The 17,448-nt window shown below is 46.4% G+C and overlaps 1 protein-coding gene across 2 annotated transcripts in view; it reads right to left on the bottom strand.

Moving 5' to 3' along the window:
• ANKFY1 (ankyrin repeat and FYVE domain containing 1) overlaps positions 1-17,448 on the bottom strand; it is a 51,096-nt gene that overhangs the window by 26,689 nt on the left and 6,959 nt on the right. For both annotated transcript variants that reach the window (XR_016439041.1, XM_090026588.1), the window contains exons 2-4: positions 10,363-10,555; positions 7,049-7,167; positions 2,668-2,803 (exon numbers count right to left, since the gene is read on the bottom strand). Coding sequence is in view for 1 of the 2 variants with exons in the window: in XM_090026588.1 (XP_089882714.1) it covers positions 2,668-2,803; positions 7,049-7,167; positions 10,363-10,555 (448 nt within the window). In the remaining variant the exon portion in view is untranslated. The remainder of the gene's footprint in view (positions 1-2,667; positions 2,804-7,048; positions 7,168-10,362; positions 10,556-17,448) is intronic.

Genomic DNA, 17,448 nt, shown 5'->3' on the forward strand with positions numbered 1-17,448 from the left:
GCAAGCAGAAGCACGGCAAGAATCGGGACCCGGGCACTATCATGGGTAAGTAGGGACGTGCGGTCTGAGGATAGGTTTGTGGAGGGGCTTGAGCAGGGGCTGCCACATGCCTGGCCCCCTGCTCATGGTACTGGCAGTAGCAGCAGCCAGTGCACCTGTGGCCTGGCTGCAGGCATAGCTGGCAGCAACATGGCACTATGTGACCTGGGCTCTATACATGCTACACAGACCCAGCCCATTAGTGCATGGCTTTCCTTATCCCATCCAAAGCCGTGTCTAGTGGGCCAGGTCTGTGCAGCATGCACAGAGCCTGGGTCACACAGCACTGCATTGCCACTGGCTGTGTTTGTGGCTGAGCCACAGCCATACTGGCTAGTGCAGGGGACAGGAGGAACAGCAGGCGTGCAGCCGCTGCTGCTCGAGTCCCTCCACAAAGCACGCAGTGGGACCCAGCCTGGCCTGCTAGCATACCTTTGCACAGGAGCAGGAGGTGCAGCAGTGTGTGCAAAGACACACTGGCTTTGGGTCAGGCCAGTAGGGCACATTTTCCATGAGGCTCAGGCAGCCGTGGATGGCTGTGGCGCTATGCCTACAGCAGGCAATAGAGCATCACCACCTGAGCCCCACGGAAAAGATGCCAGCTGCCTAGGCCAGCAAGGCACCCCTTTGCACAGAAGCCACGCCTCCTGTTCCTGTGCAAAGGTGTGCCAGTGTGCTGTGCTGGGCCAGGTTCCGCCATGCTCTCTCCACACACATACACCATGGGTCTGGCAGCGCTGTTGCTAGAGGCAGGACCCAGCCCAACATGACACCCGGTTCCTACAAGTGGTGCAGAGCCTCAGGTGACTCCGTGAGCAGCCTGGGGCTGCCTGAAGGCTCCACAGACAATGCTGGATCTGAGGTGGCCAGGGCCATGCTGCATCACTGGGGGATCTGGCCCCGAGTGCCAGACAGCTGCTGTGGGCATGAGTTGTAAGCCCTGAGGGGAGCAAAAGCAACATCAAAACATTTAAATATTTAGAATGTATTTTATTATGATGACAGAGACACTGGTAGGCTTCCAAGTTGCTTTAGAATTGTAAATATATCAATAAAATATTTCAACTGATTTCTCTCTATTAGCAGTCTTTTGTTTTAATTGCAGAAGAACATGGATTTTCAAGTATTTTAAAGAGTGAATTTGGAATGTTTTTTTTAAAAAGACATCTGAGATTTTGCAGCTTTTAAATAAGGAACACCAGAATTCCTGCTAGTGAGGCTAGTGGCAGGACCCAGGCAGAAAAGGCTGCTCAGAGCTGGCACCCCGGACCCAGCTGGAGGTGGCTGACCTCCTGGCCACTTGGGGCCAGGAGGACATGCTTTGACAGTTCAAAGCAGGCCACACTTGGAACATCTTCAGGCCAACAGCTGCCCAGATGGCAGGGCAGTGTCATACATGGCAGTAGTGGTGCACAAAGGCCAACTGTGCAGCCATAGCCTGCTGGCAGCTGGCCCAGAGATGCAGATGCCTCTGCTGCAGCCATACAATCTCCATCCAGGTCTGGGAGGCATGCAGCCTTGGGGCCACATGTTGTCACAGGTGGCAGCAGGTCATAGCCAGGTAGTCATTGCCAGACTGTTGCAGTGGGTAGAGGGCGCAGGGAACTCAGTCAGGGCTGCTATAGCAGTCCAGCTGGCATAAGGGGCTAGTGTCTCCAGATAGCAGCTGGCCAGGGCCCAGAAGCTCCTGAGAGCAAGTAACCCTCAGCTACTTGCCAGGGGAGGTTTTTATACTGCTGGGGCCAGCACAGGTGCTGGCCCCAGGCTCTAGCTCCCTCTGGCTGCAGATCCGGGGAGGAGCTGGGCAGGGTTATTTTGTCCCACGTGGCACAACTTGCCCCACACCAAAAAGTGCTTGCCCGGCTCAAATCTGTGCTGCTCCTATTTGAGCTGCTGCAAGTGCATGTGCCTGCATGTGTAGATGCACCCCTAGAGTTGACTCATGACTAAAAAAAAAAAAGTCAAAGACTTTCTGTCCTTTGGAGAAATGGGATGAGAAACAAGACAGACACTTGCAATCATTTTGCCTCCCCACTTCCCTAGGTCTCATTTGGCAGCCTGTACTTAGTTAAAAAAAACAAAACAAAAAAAACCATTTAATTTATAAGCAAGGCAGCCCAAATGTACATTTGGAATGGCCAATATACTACTAAGAAACATAACTCTGCAACTGCTCTTTTGATCTGAACCACTCGCAGTTTTTGTAATGGCAACTTTAACGACACAAAAATATTGTTGCTAAAATAAGATCCTAAAAATCAAGGATCCCCCTCCCCCAAGTCACTGAAGGGTACCTATTATTATGACAGACTTAAAGAGACAAACACTTTTCTATGAAAGTTGCTACCTACTTAGACTGGCCAACAATAAAGTTAGACACAGGTTTATGCAACTGATGAGCTGTGAATACATAAAATATTATAGCAAGTGGTTCATCTACCAATATTAAGGATACATCTCAATTTCTTATCATTTGAAAAATCATGTTACACAAACCAAGCCAATTTTTATTCAGAGCCAGGAGTTGAGCAACATCTGCTACTATTATTATTACAAGGGGCTAATTCCCCCCAATTAGACTCTAGCCACAAGAGGTCACAGAGTTTGCTTTCATTCACCAAGACTTGCCTTTCCCTAAGGACCTGTAGCTGAAACCGGTTAGCTAGTTTCATCAGTTCTGTCAAGAAAACATCATCTTCTTTCAGCTCTAGCTCATCTGTGTAGATCCATCGCAGCATTGCCATGGCCACCTCAGGGTCAGCATCTGGTGCAAGGAGGACAAGGAAGATATGAATAGAGAAGAGTCAGTTACCCAAGTAACAGACTAATTGAGTAGTCGGTGTATAGCCTTAAAAAGGCAAGCTGCAAGTCTATGGAAGATGGCACAGTTTAAGCTGTACCATCTTAGATCTCAGTGCAGAACAAGGCTTGTCATATGGGAAGAAAAAGAAAGCCCTTGACACTGTAAGTAGTGCCACAGCAAGCGAGGTGGCACACTTCCCTCCTGATCAGTACTGGCCCTACAGTTTAGAGTGCTCAGGAACACTGTGCTGCTCAAGACCACCATGTCAAAGCAGCGTGTGCAGCGAGCATCTCTTCTGAGGTAGCAGGGTATAAACTCTACCGTCCAGAGTAAATCCCATGTTGTAGTTACAGTCCGCATACCTAAGCTCCCTCTGAAGTTTCATTTGGAAAAGGTACTCCTCACTTCCTTTCCTCAAACTGTTTATTGTTGCCTTGTGCTATTAGACAGCTGCCAAAGTCCCATCCAGAAGTGGCTGCATTTCAGTGGCAGGTAAAGAAATTCACGTCAGTTTGTAAAAGTTGTTTGAGATTCTTTCATAAGAAAGGTGCTAGGGAAGTCCAAGGTAAAGGTCACATTTTCCAGAGTTAGTATTTTAGATACCTTGACTGAAACATTCAAAGGCCTTAAAAATCTGCAAAGGAGACCCCACCAAGAGGGCCAGAGACCTTTTCAACCTTGGTATACTGCATTCCTTGCCTGCATTCTTACTGAAGCCATATCAACTAGTCAAAGGAATTTTAAAACCCTCAATTTCCCCAAAACTGCTGTCAAACACAATTCTGCTGACAGCATTTAATATGAAGTATAGAGAGGACCAATTATTAAAATGTATACTCAGTTTAGGAAAGTAATGGGATTTGTTCCATCAACTTTTTAAAATATAAGCAGTTCAGCACACAAGATTCTGCTCCCCAAACCACTGTTTAAAAAGAAAGAAAGAAAAAAAAAAGATATTGGGTCTGTTGACACAAAAGGACATGCCAGGTAGTAAAGATTCTTGCGTACGGCATTTAATAGACATAGCCTATAGCCCCAAAAGACTCTTTAAGCCTCTGATTTAGCCATTATTTCAAGTACCATACAATATAATCCTTAAGAAAGAGCACCAGGCTAGCAAAATTGTACACCTCAACCAAATCAGACCAAACTGGTAGATACTGCAGCTTTACTACTGGGCACTGTTTATTAGCATGCCCAATCTCTTCTCCCCACCCCCACTCCCTTGAAAACTGACAAACCTAACCTTGCATTTCATCTTAACCTTAATGATGAAGCACTGATCATATGACAAACCAAACAGTTCCATAGCTACCTGCACAGGAAACTCTTAGGAAACTGAGGAGTGAATAGAGAAACTGGGAAGAGTTTCGCCTGCCAATTCCAACCACAAAAAAGAGAATGTGGATAAAGCAACAGTACGTGGTCTAGACTGTGGTATAGTCATACAAGGCCATGGTATTTGCTAGAACTGAAGGTCTCAGTTCCCTACAGAGAAAGATTTAGTGCTCGTTTGCCCTGGTGCCGTTTGAGGGCAAATACCAGCTGTAACTGAATATGCAATCTTAGAACAAGGCTGGAAGGGACCCCAAGGAGGTCATCCAAGATCACTGCTAAACATCTCATCACAGTTGGCTTGGTTGGCTCATCCCAGTGTTCAACCAACTCCTTAAAAAAAAAAGGAACCATCATAGACACCTTTTAATTGCTAGAAGGAATTCCTTGCTAACAAGTTTCTTGTGGCTACTTGAATCGTAGGAAGGTGGAGAAACCCTCCTGCAGGGCATCCCTGCACTCCTACATGGCCGATTTGGTGATGCTGCTCTATTCCAGCACGACTCAACTAACAGCATGAGTAGAGGCAGTGCTGACGGGTCAGTATGCCTTTACGGGTAGCTGAAGAGAGAGCGAGCATCTCTTCTTTTAGGTTACTGGGCTAAAAATCAGCCCCCTACCAAGAAGGGACAGGGTTTTCATAATGCTGTTTATTACTTAACAGCCAGCATGGACCACCCTGGTAGCTGACTGAAGAACTTTAAGAGTGAGATCAGCTTTGTGATGGTCTGACCCTACATCCCCACATGCAAATGCTCAGTCATTCAACGTACTCATTTCTCAGCAGTTTATATTCAAAGAAAGTAGTTATGCACTTGTCAAGTGTTGAGAGCTTCAGAGTTCAAAGCTTGGTTTCCACCTATTTCTCCAGCACTACTTCATGGATCAGAAATGCAACAGAAGCCATGGCCATGCAAACTAGTGCAGTCTAGATAGTAGTTAGGACAGTATACACAACAGTACTCTATAGGGGTGCACCAGTAAAGATTTTTTGGGCCAATACTGAGGGAGGATTATTAAATGAGCCATATTGGCCAATACAGATCCAATTGCCAATATGCAGCCTGGCAGCTCTGGAAGCAGTGTCTAGCTGGTAAATCTGTTGGGGGGGGGGGGGGGCGGGGCATAGGGGAGCAGATTGAGGCCCCCCACAGTGAGGGAGGGAGTGGGGCTGGGGCAGGCACTGCACAGCTGGGGTGGGGAGCAGTGCAGGGTGGAGCTGCGAGTAGCTTATCCAGGGGGGTGGATTCCTGCTGCTGTGTGCACCCTGGGAGAGGCATGGAAGGCATGTGCCCCCTGGATCTGTGCAGGGGCAAGGGCAAGCTGCTGCTATGGGTTCAGGGCCAGGGGCTGTGGTGAGCTCTTCCCAGCAGGGCACTAGGCCAGGGCTGTGTTTGGGACAGGTGGTAGCAGAGCTGGGAGGGGCGCTACAGGGTGGGCTAGAGCCACTCCTAAATTTGCTGTAGCCCCACATCCCAGCACTGCTGCTGCCCACCCCAAGCACAGCCCCTGGCCCCAAACCCTGAATAGATATGGGGGGGGGGGGGGGGGGAACATGTGCCCCCCATGCTTCCCCCAGGGTGTACAGTGGCAGAAGCTGCCCCTTCCTCCCTGATGAGCCATTTGCAGCTGTTTCACACCCTGCCCCAGCTGTGCAGCGCCTACCCCAGCCCCACTCCCTTCCCCAGACTTACCAGCTGGATGCTGTTCTGCAAGCTACTGGGTTGTATTCCTGGCCCTGGGCATGCTGTGGCTGCATGCATCCACACAGCATTTATTGGCAACATTAAAAATTGGCCATATCAGCCAAAGAAGTCAATTGTCAATTATGTCCATTTTCCTTTTATTGGTGCCAATATGATATGGACAAATCTGTCGGTGCACCTCTAGTATTTTAATCATGCACTGAATTAGATTTTCAGTTAGCTTCTCTAGAGAGTTTGCAAGTATAGAACTGCTTGCTCAGCACAACACTGGAGTACAGAACACTTTTTCCATGAAACAACCTTTCTCTAAAAGAAGTCTCCACCAACAGGCTATCCCAAGACCCTGGTGAGTAAAAGCCTTGCTGAAGAGTGGTTTCATGAGTGAGATTAAGAGGCTGCTAAATAGCTTCCAGGTTTGTCAGTGGTTCCATTACACATTTAAAAGGGTGAAGTCATGTTTAATAAGTGCCTCCATTTGATCCAGTTAAGTAGGATGGAATGAACTGAGACTTTGAAGAATGGATACTGGCAGACTATAGAAACATCACCTCAATCATTGTCCATATATGGGGGAGGGGGAAGAAGGGAGCGGGGGAGAAAGAAAAGAAGTCTCACTTCAGACAATGGTAAGATCACAAGTGAGAGTGTGTGACATACTGCCTTAAAAAAAAAAAAAAATCTTTGGTTAAAGCATTCATTTGATCATGCTGTAAAAGCTGCACCCAGTCGCAGAAACTAAACAGCTTGCAATTTTTCCTCCCAAACCAAAGAGCTTTTTCTCCAAGGATAAAGAAAGGATGCTACCAGGGCTGAGGTCATAGTGGTTATCTTTATATTCCCAATCCTCAAAGAGAAGAAAATCAGGCTCTTCTAGGCATTCTTTAGTTATGCTGAGCTTCCATTTAAAATGGACTACACCACTTAACTTCCACATCATTAAAATGAAGAAGGCACATTATTGATTTAACTACGATTAACACTGAATTTGCAAGCCTGTTAGCATATTTCACAGACAGACTAAGCTTCATAATTAATGGATGAAGGGTCTACTTTCTGTAGAAAGTAATACTCTGAATGCTAAGATGTAACCTTTTCTCCCAAGCACCCTTTCATCAGCTGTTCCAAAGGCAATCAAAGCATCATACACCACCAGGCAGCAACTAACCTGACAGATCCAGTTCCTCAGTCAACATTAAGTTGGCTAGACTCCAAGCCTCACTGCGGGCTGCCAACACAAATTTGTGAGCATTGATGCGCTTGTCTCCAACTTTTATCTTCAGATCACTGATAAAAGAAAGAAAAGTGTACAGTTGTAAAAATACAAGCCCCCTCTGTGCCTAAGCATGTACAGACTCTGAATCTAGATGTTCATTACAGCTGCAACAATTCAGAATCCAAATTTAGGCCCAATTGTTTGAGACGTGGATTGCCTTGATTAACACGAGCTGGAAGTATTGCTCTCAACCAGTTAAATTCCCAAAAGGAACCCACTTACCAATGAGAAGAAATGAAAGTTAAAACACCACTTTAAAAAAGAGTCACAGGGCGTGAGCTTATTTTGCATTTTTAATATTGCAGACCAAAATGAAGGACAGGCAAGGGGGAAGAACAAGAACACCGTGTCCCCCTGCCCCCCAAGATGTTCAGCATAGATTACATGCTTCATTTGTAGACAAGGCATTTGACAGCAGTCATCTGTATGACAGGAGACACCACAAAAGATAGATCTGCTGGGAAGGGGTTAATTTTAAGACCATTTTGGATCCCATATTGACCACCTTATACTTCCACACAAAGAATGCCGTGACTAACAAATTGATCGCTACCTTCATCAAGGTATCAATTCCCTAATAAGTTGTGAGCCTCATCAAGAACAATAGGAGGGGGAGTGCTCATACAAGAAAAGTGTTCTGCTCTTAGACGCAATGAATGATTTTCACTAGAATGCATAGCATGAAGGTAATCAAGAGTTGTACTTCAAGAAACCTCCACAAAAAACAACTTAGCAAAGGCTTACTTTACAAGAGCCTCTTTTTCCCCCCTTCATTATTCGCATCATTACCCAGTTCCACTTGTTAGAGTTATGCCATCCTGGCTACCAAGCCAGGATTTCAACTATACAAAAGAAGATCTGTGGTCTTGGCAATCAAGCCACAGTAATTTTGTACAATCTTGATAGCAGATAGAAGCTAGGCTTTCTGCTGTAAGCATATTCTTAAGATTGGCTGTTCTGGAGTGTGGCTAGGGAAACGCCTAATCAGGGATTAGAAGAGAAAGTCATTCAGTTAATTAATACAAAACAAGAGGTCTGAGCCAGGAAAACTTAAGATTATTAATAGCCATCCTTAACAGCTCTACCGGGAAAAAAACCACCCTTCTGGTTTCAAAAGTTGCATTTACCCTGTGCACTAGGAAATTTGGTGCCATGATATGTAGCAGTCATCTAGTTATAAGGAGAACATATCAGGACTACAAATCAAGCTTCTAGCACACTAGAATATAGAATCTTTCTGGTCACTTCCTGTTAACAAAACAGGAAGTGACAGACTTCCACTCTGACAGATGGGTTAAAAAGAGTGCAGTTAACACCACATTGCATGGAGGTCTCTTCAGAAAGGATTTAGTTCTTGGGAGGAGTAACTAGTTTTTGAACCCTTGGTCTTAACTGAAGATGCTATACACTTTAGGTACTACTGCACCTGAGGAATTCAATCAAGTATCAGGTGTCCCTTCTCCACTCTGCCCCCCTACCCTCAGGCATTGTAAAACAAAAGTTTTATGACAGAGTTGATGAATAGAGAATACATGTTTGTACAGTACAACCCATTTTAAAACACCCTGCCGATAAGCTAGGAAGTATTTAAAAATGCAAGTGGCAGCAGAGATGTGGGGCAGAAAATTTTCCAGTGTTTATTTTTCCATGGGAAATTTTCCGTTTCTAAAAAAATCATTGTTTCATAAAATTCATTAGGAACAATGAATGGATGCCAATACAATGTTAGGCAGATTTGGCAGTTTCAAAGTTGTAATTAACATTTTTCAGGTGATTATCCCTAGGAAGGGTGAGAGAGAATACATCTATGTTTTCCTGATTTGTAGACAGAAGCGTAAATATACTCACATAATAAATCAAACCAAAAATCAAGTTATGAATTCACTTAGTTGGCTATGCAGGTCAAATCAAAACCAAAAGCTAAAATTCTTATTTCATCTTGGACTGCAAGTGAAAGCAAGACAGACTAAAACGGGGATTAATGTTTTATTCACTTTCAGTTCAGCAAACACAACACATTGTCTCATTTCTTCTCTTGAGCAGGGGCAGTTGGAAGTGTTTGCATAAAAGATCTGTTGGTTTTTTAGTGCTTTGGGTTTGAAATGGTCATAATAATGCCTAACTTAGGATAAAACTAGGTGTGCAGCATCATTATAGTGAAGTTCAAGCCACTGAAGGAAGGGAGAAAGTTGGTAGATGTAAATACTGCAGGCAGGAGTATGCCAGCATAACAAGAACAAAGAAATATTTAACAACATGTACTCTTTCAGGACAGTTTCTACAAGACATGTACAGAAAGCCAATACAAAAAGTGGTGGAACATCATCATCCGAAAAAAGTCTACTTCTTTCCAAATAAATTCAAAGTTATGTGAACATAACATTAAACCATGTTAAGTGTGCTGTATTTAAATTTCCCCCCCACCCCCCAATTCAAATATTTCAGTTCAAACGCTTTGGGCTATTGGTACATAAAATTAACATGAGAGTACTTTTTTAGTTTTGTTTACTAAATATAAAAGTCAAACAAACATGCTAAAAATCAGATCACGCTCCATTTAAAGGCATAGGAAAATTTTCTGGGAAGCCACATCCGAGCAGCAAAGCCATTTACCAAATCCTGTCATTTCAATATTAAGGTACTGCTAAGCAGCTTTAAGCAGACCTATTTTGGACAGTAATCACTTGCTCTCAGCTATTCATATGAAAGTAAGGCTCCACATCTTGTAGGCAGAGCACCCCATCAGTGATGGCACCTAATCCATTTCAGGGCTGCTAATGGCACAGCACTGAGAGTCTGGTGAACTAGAACAGTGGTTCTCAACCTTATTTTAAGCAAGGCACCCCTTGGAATATACCTACATTTAGTTTTCAATTTTTTCCATGTAGTCCAAAAAAAAAAGAGTAATTTGTCAGTTGCAAAAGAACTCAAATCCCATAAACAGGTCAGAACGTTTTTAACACTCTGGATTCCTATCTGAAGTCTCAGGATTTATCTTGTGAATCATGTTTGCATGCCTAACTGTGCTAACACTGTGTGGCACTCAGCAGTACGCTTGAGTGGACCTCAAAGTACCCTAGCTGAGAATCACTGGGTTAGAAGGATTAGTTTTCCAGTTTTAATTGGGAGACTAGCCTGCTCTATGCATCTTGGCCTGTAGTCTTCCTCCATACTACTTTTGCACCCAAAAAGCTTCTCTCACTTACCTATACTGCTCCTGCTCATACAGCTCTGCTACAATGGCAAGAAGGCGAGTGATGAAGGAGTCATCAGCACTCCCTCGGTTTGACTGGGCAGCCAACAGGTTATATTTCCTTTCCGTATCTGCCAATTTCTTCTGCAGCTTGACATACTCTTGGCGAAGAAGCTTCAAGTGTTTTTCCAACTTGGCCACCTCCTCTGCAAGGTAAATAAGAGTTTTGTTAAAGACTGAAACGTGACCAGGGATAAGTGAGTAATCAAGTACCACCTCTGTTTCAAGCCAGCCCTCCCTCCCACATTTAATTTGCTTCACATTTCAGCAAGTCTTTTCTCCAAAATCACTTGCCACCAAGCACTGGTGAGGCCCGATTTGTAGCCAGCCAGTGAGACAAGCTTACTAGTTGTGTCCTGTTCCTTGGATCTTCTCTACACAATTTTAGAGCATTTAATCATAATCCTGACCTAGCTAAGCAGTCTAAACAGTGTTCTGAGGCCCAAGCCTTATACCACTTAAGTGTCTAAACTGTTTGACTGAGGGAAAGCTAACACACACACACACACACACACACAACAACATTCTTAATTTTTGGCAATCAATGCTCTGTAGAGCCCTATGGAGGTTTGCAGGCTCTCCACAGTAATGTGGTAGTGGGGCTGGTAGGTCAAAAGCTTCCCTCTTGCACCACCACTCCCCATCCCCAAGCTACAAACCAATATTCAGACCGAACATCCAGAGCAACCAGGAAGTTCAACTGTACAGCATTTCTCAGGGTGCCAGACAGACGCTTGTGCTCAGCAGGCGCTGCACAAGAGGACTCACTAGAAGATGCAGAAAACCTACTCTGCCCTACCCAATAGAGAACGACTGCCCCAAGGTTCTCCACCTTCATCCCCTACTGTTCTAAATAAGGGAGATTTGGAACCCTGATCAACAACTACCCAAAATGACTTGAACTTAAGTTCTGTTACTATCTCTTAGCCAGTCCAAGCAAGAGTGCCTACAACCTGAGAATTTCTAGGTCAAGCTCAGTTTTGTTTTAATAGTTTCTCTCCCAAAGCATCTTATTTCACATAGGGCAGGTGCACTGGAAATGTCTGGATATCTGAGAAGAATATGTGCGCACACATACAGAAATGAAACAGAACCTTATGCTGTTAAGACTAGGTATCCCAAGTCTTTTCCAATTATACTTCAAGATACTGAAAATTAGTTTGCTTGGACAAGAACAAAGAGGTTTTTACTTTCCTACAACTCTTCCAAGTTGCTTTAGCAAGTAAGCCATTGGTGAGATGGTATCCCATGAGCCCTGGACTCCAGAAGAGTTTTGTTCTTAGAGAAAAGGTGAGTAAGTCACAGTCTTGAATCAGCTACAAGAAGCTCACCTCTAATACTAGCATGGCTCACCCTTGAAAAAGGACACAATACAGCATCTAGACAAGTGCAGACTTGCAGTATGTGGCGCCGCAGGTCTATCTGCAGTGCCACACACCGCACATGCAGGTGTGCCACACACTGCTACTTTGCAGTGTGGGGGATTTTTTGACCCCAGAAGATCCCAGGGTCAAAAAAGTTACAGGAAAAAAAAAGGAGAAAGCAGGGCAGTGCATGTGGTGGCAGCACATACCACCCAAAACCAGAGCCTGGCCAACTGAAACCACATGCCAGCTGCAGGCCAGGCTCCCAGCTGCAGCAGTGCCATGACTGCAGCTCCTCAAGGCCCTCAGGGCAGGCTGCTGGGGTCACCACAGTTGCTGGCCCCAGCCTTCTGTAGCCTACCCAGGGTACCCTGCCACACACCAGCACACATGGCACAGGCATTCCCCAGGGACAAGTGGCAGCAACACAAGATACACCACTGCTACTTGTCCCCAGGGAAACAGACAGCCATGCTCATCTGGACAGACAATAGGTCTAGCTGTCCTTCACAACTGGCTCTAGATCACGGGGGGCCAACCCATAGTACATGTACTGCAAATGACATGGGTACCTAATGTTTGGCATGAGGCAGATTAGGAAGGGGGCAAGCATTAAAACTTGAGGCTTGCCTACCAAGAACTGTAGCCACCACTGCTATAGATGCTCTAAACTTTGAGTTTCAATATCTGCCCACTTTCTGGCTATGCTCCTTGGTTTCAATTACATGGAGCGGGGAAACGTACACAAGATGACTGGCTTTAAAAGAAAACAACCCTACTATGATTTCACAGGAATGCCACTTTCCAGGAGTTACCCAGAAGAACCTGGGCACAAGTTGTATTTAGCTACAAAACAACCATACCAGACACTCTTCTTTCTCCAAAAAAGAGCTTTCCAGGAAGAAACTATTCTCAAATGTTGGGTCTGTCGGGAGATAACTGGACCTGGAGAAGCATAGCTTGCCTCAGGCAAGTAGGCACATTAAAGTGGGAAACTGCAAAACTGCTCCTTTCTCAGTGGCACTGTCGGACATAGGCCCATTTTACAGAGGACTAGGCCCTTCAGGCTGCTTCCATCAAGCCCACCACGCCAAGATTTCAGGGGAGGCGGGGACAAAGAACAAAAACACAAACCTGTGATCTCTGCCCTATAGTTCTCCCATGGGATTATACAGACCACAGCTGACCCATGATGTTTTCATTAAGCTATGTAGCATTGATCCATTGGGACCATTTACTGATTAGTGTTTTGACATCTGAACCCAGCATCTGTTATCTGTGCTGTAGACAGTGTGACCAATCAATGTGAAAACAAAAAGCTTAGTCTATGCAGACAACCTGTGCATAAAAGCCCAAAACACTGACTCTGATCATTCTGAAGAAAACCCAAAGCAAGGTACTAATTGGCCTAACTTCATACTAGACTGAAAAACTAATCTGCCACCCCAGCAAAAACACAAGCATGTGCCCTCCACCCAAAAAGCCACAAGGCCAACTGCCAGCTCAACATTACAAGGTTTGGGACCCCACTATCCCATTGTCCAATCCCAGTTTATCTGGGAGTCACCCTTGATCAAACCCTCTCATACAAAGAACACATCATGAAGTAAAAGGTGGGTACATATAGCAGCATTTTACATAAGCTCACCAACTGAAGTGGGGAGCTAGCCCCTCAACCATCTGAACCACTGTTCTGGCTCAGTTTCTCCTCTGCTGAGTATGCATACCCTGTATGGAAGAGATCCATACATGCCAAGTTCCTTGACCCCATTCCAAGTGATAGCTGCCAATGCATCACAGAGTTAGCTGAAGCCTACCAATCTAAACAGCGTGTACCTGCTGGCTGACATTGCTCTGCCTGATATCAGAAGAGCAGTGGCCAGCAGGATAAAACAAATCAAGCAACTGAAGAAGCGACACACTCACTGTATGACCATCGCACAGCACACAAACATCTGAAGTCACACAGGAACTCTCTCACCAACACCCAACCTCTTGATGTTATACCCAGGGAGACATGAGACTGCAGATATAGAATGAGAGGCTGAAGAAAATACAAAAAAAGGACATTCCAGCAGCTGAGTCCTTGCTACCAGGGGCTGATGAACCATGGCCAAGATGACAATGCCTCAACCACCTACATACTGGAGTTAGACACTCCAAGAAACCGATGAAGAAAGAGACTATACCATCAGTTCAATCACTTGCGACTCCAGCACAGAACCTCAGTCTATACCAGTGGTCTCCAAAGTGGGGTGCGCAAGACTATCCACTGGGGTGTGGGAAGAAAATATTCAAACTTCTATTTATATAAATATACATATATCAGGGATGTGTGCGCTCAAAAAAATTTTCACTGATGGGGTGCACAATCAAAAGTTGAGACCACTGGTCTGTACAATCAATGCCTGCTGCTTGAAGGCACATGTACCATGAAAGACTTCAGAAAAGTACAATAAACGAACACAAGCATGTGCAATAAAATAGTCAAATATGGTAGAGACAGGAAAAGCAACAGCAGCATGATGGGATCTGGTCCTCCAAGAGGTACCTGGTAAAAAAATAAATAAATAAATAAATACATATCTACATGCAACAACTTTATACATTCCAAAGCATGCAGTAGGACTCCCAAGTTGTACATTTTTAGAATGCAGAAAAGTTTAGTATTCAGAAGATTTAAGATGATCTTGTTAAAACAATTAAGTTTTGCCAGTTCATTTTAGTTGCCTCACTGCAAAAGCACTTGCACTGCTACAATCAATTTGATTAGTCTACTGCAATCCAGACCAAGACAGAGAACTTCTCAAACAAGTGCCCCAGTCTGCATGCAACAGGCCTTTAAGGATCTATTTGTATTACACCTTAGACCTGGAACATTTCTACAAGCTTGAATAGCTTTTGGAGGGTAAATTGACACTTGAATAGTGTGCCTGGCTGGCCTATGAAAACAGCAAGATGTCATAATCAATGATGTACTTACCGGTACTTCATCACAACAAGAGACATGCTGGGGTGGGACGGGCTCCACCTTTCCCCTAAAGGTAAGCGTGTGTTCTCTTCTAGATTGGCGGGCTTTAAACTAGGCTCGTCGGGGGAAGGGGAAGATGAGGGCGGAGGAAATATCAGACTGCCAGACCAAACAGCACCCACAACTACAGCCCAGCCCAGACCGACGAGCGAAGCAATCGAACAGGTAAGAGAGAGGGGCCAGGGTAACGTTGGGACTAGGGGGTCAGTACACACACCCACAGGCGGCCTCAAATGCCTCTACGCAAATGCTCGTAGTATGGGCAACAAGCAGGAGGAACTCGCCCTCCTGCTGGTTGACACCAGCCCGGACATAGTGGGGATTACGGAAACGTGGTGGGATGAAACGCATGATTGGGTGGTCAATGTCAAGGGCTATAGGCTGTACAGGAGGGACAGGATAGGAAAGAGGGGTGGGGGCGTGGTGCTCTATATTAAGGAGGAATACACATCCCGTTAATTAACAAGGAGCCAGGGGAGGGGCACTCTGAAGTGCTTTGGGTTAGAGTACAAGGCAGTTGAGGGGAAAGGGACTTAATGGTGGGAGTCTACTACAGACCTCCCAACCAGGGGGAAGAGCTTGACCAGGAATTCTTGGGTCAGCTCAGAGGTAATGAAGGCTAAGGATGTGGTTGTCATGGGGGACCTGACTTTCCCAGACATCTGCTGGGAAGAGCAGTCAGCCAGGTCTGAACGCTCCCGTAGGTTCTTGGCCAGAGTGCAGGACCTCCATCTAACCCAGGAGGTGCACAGCCCCACCAGGGGAGACGCCTTGTTGGACCTAGTGCTGGCCATGGGTGATGACCTGGTGAGGGGGCTGTGGGTGCTCGACCACCTGGGCGACAGCGATCATCACCTGCTGGAATTCACCATCCAGCGCAAGGTGGCAAAGGCATGCAGTAAGGCAGCAGCCCTAGATTTTAGGAGGGCAAACTTCAACAAGCTAAGGAAGATAGTTGGTGAAGTGCTGAGGTCCCGGGGGGGGGGGGGGGGGGGGGGGGGGGCAGGGCCAGGTGTCCAAGGAGAGTGGTCACTCCTTAAGGAGACGATCCTCCAAGCCCAAAAGGTAATCCCAACAAGGATCAAAGGGAGCAGGAGAGCACACAAGCCTCTGTGGCTCACCAAAAGCATCCAGGAATGTCTCCTTGCTAAAAAGGAGGCTTATACCTAGTGGAAAGAAGGGGTCATCACCAGGGAGGGCTATTCTGTAGTTGCTCGGGGATGTAGGGGGCAGTTTGGAAGGCCAAGGCAGAGATGGAACTGGCACTAGCTTCCCAGATGAAGGACAATAAGAAGTCTGGGCCACGGGTTAGCGAGGATTTAGTTAGGGAGCTTCTGGAGGGGTTGGACATATTCAAGTCAGCCGGCCCGGATGATCTCCACCCTACAGTTATAAAGGAACTGGCCGGGGTCATTGCAAGTCCCCTGGCACAACTTTATGAGCGCTCATGGTGCTCTGGTGAGGTACCGGAGGACTGGAAGAGGGCCAATGTGGTCCCCATCTTCAAAAAAGGCAGGAAGGAGGACCCGGGAAACTATAGGCCGGTTAGTCTCACCTCCATCCTAGGCAAGCTGTTCGAGAAGATTATGCTGGCACACATCCAGGAAGGGCCAGCAGGAGACTGCATGCTTAGGGGCAACCAACATGGGTTCATCAGTGGAAGGTCCTGTCAGCCCAACCTGGTGGCCTTTTACGATCAGATCACCAGATCGTTAGACGCAGGGGTAGCAGTGGATATAATCTTCCTGGACTTCCGGAAGGCTTTTGACACTGTCTCTCACCCTGTTCTCATTAAGAAACTGGGGGACTGTGGTGTAGACACCCACACAGTCAAATGGGTCGCCAACTGGCTGGAGGGCCGCACCCAGAGGGTGGTAGTGGATGGGTCCTTCTCAACCTGGAAGGACGTGGGCAGTGGGGTTCCGCAGGGCTCGGTCCTCAGGCCCGCACTGTTCAACATCTTCATCAGTGATTTGGATGAGAGGGTAAAAAGCACCCTGTGCAAGTTTGCTGATGACACTAAGATGTGGGGGGACGTGGGTACATTAGAAAGATGCAACAGGCTACAATCAGACCTCGACAGGTTACAAGGGTGGGCAGACGAGAATAGGATGGGTTTCAACACAGACAAGTGCAAGGTGATGCACCTCGGGAGGAACAACCGGCACCATACCTACAGGTTGGGGAACTCCCCTCTTGTCAGCACGGAGGCGGAAAGGGATCTGGAGGTCATCACCGACTCCAAGATGAACATGAGCCGGCAGTGTGAAGAGGCAGTAAGGAAGGCCAACCGCACCTTGGCATGCATCCACAGATGCATCTCGAGCAGGTCCAGGAAGGTGATCCTCCCCCTCTATGCGGCACTAGTCAGGCCGCAGCTGGAGTACTGCGTCCAATTCTGGGCGCCGCACTTCAAGAGAGATGTCGACAGCATGGAGAGGGTCCAAAGGAGGGCCACTCGTATGATCAGGGGACAGCAGGGCAGGCCCTATGAGGACAGGCTGCAGGACCTGAACCTGTTCAGCCTCCAAAAGAGAAGGCTATGGAGGGGATCTTGTGGCCTGTTACAAACTAGTCAGGGGGGGACCAGCAGGCATTGGGGAAGTCACTGTTTCCCCGAGCACCGCCAGGAGTGACCAGGAAT

The sequence above is a fragment of the Crocodylus siamensis genome, chromosome 13, assembly GCF_052110815.1.
Source record: "Crocodylus siamensis isolate JL-2025a chromosome 13, ASM5211081v1, whole genome shotgun sequence".
Taxonomy (NCBI): Eukaryota; Metazoa; Chordata; order Crocodylia; family Crocodylidae; genus Crocodylus; species Crocodylus siamensis.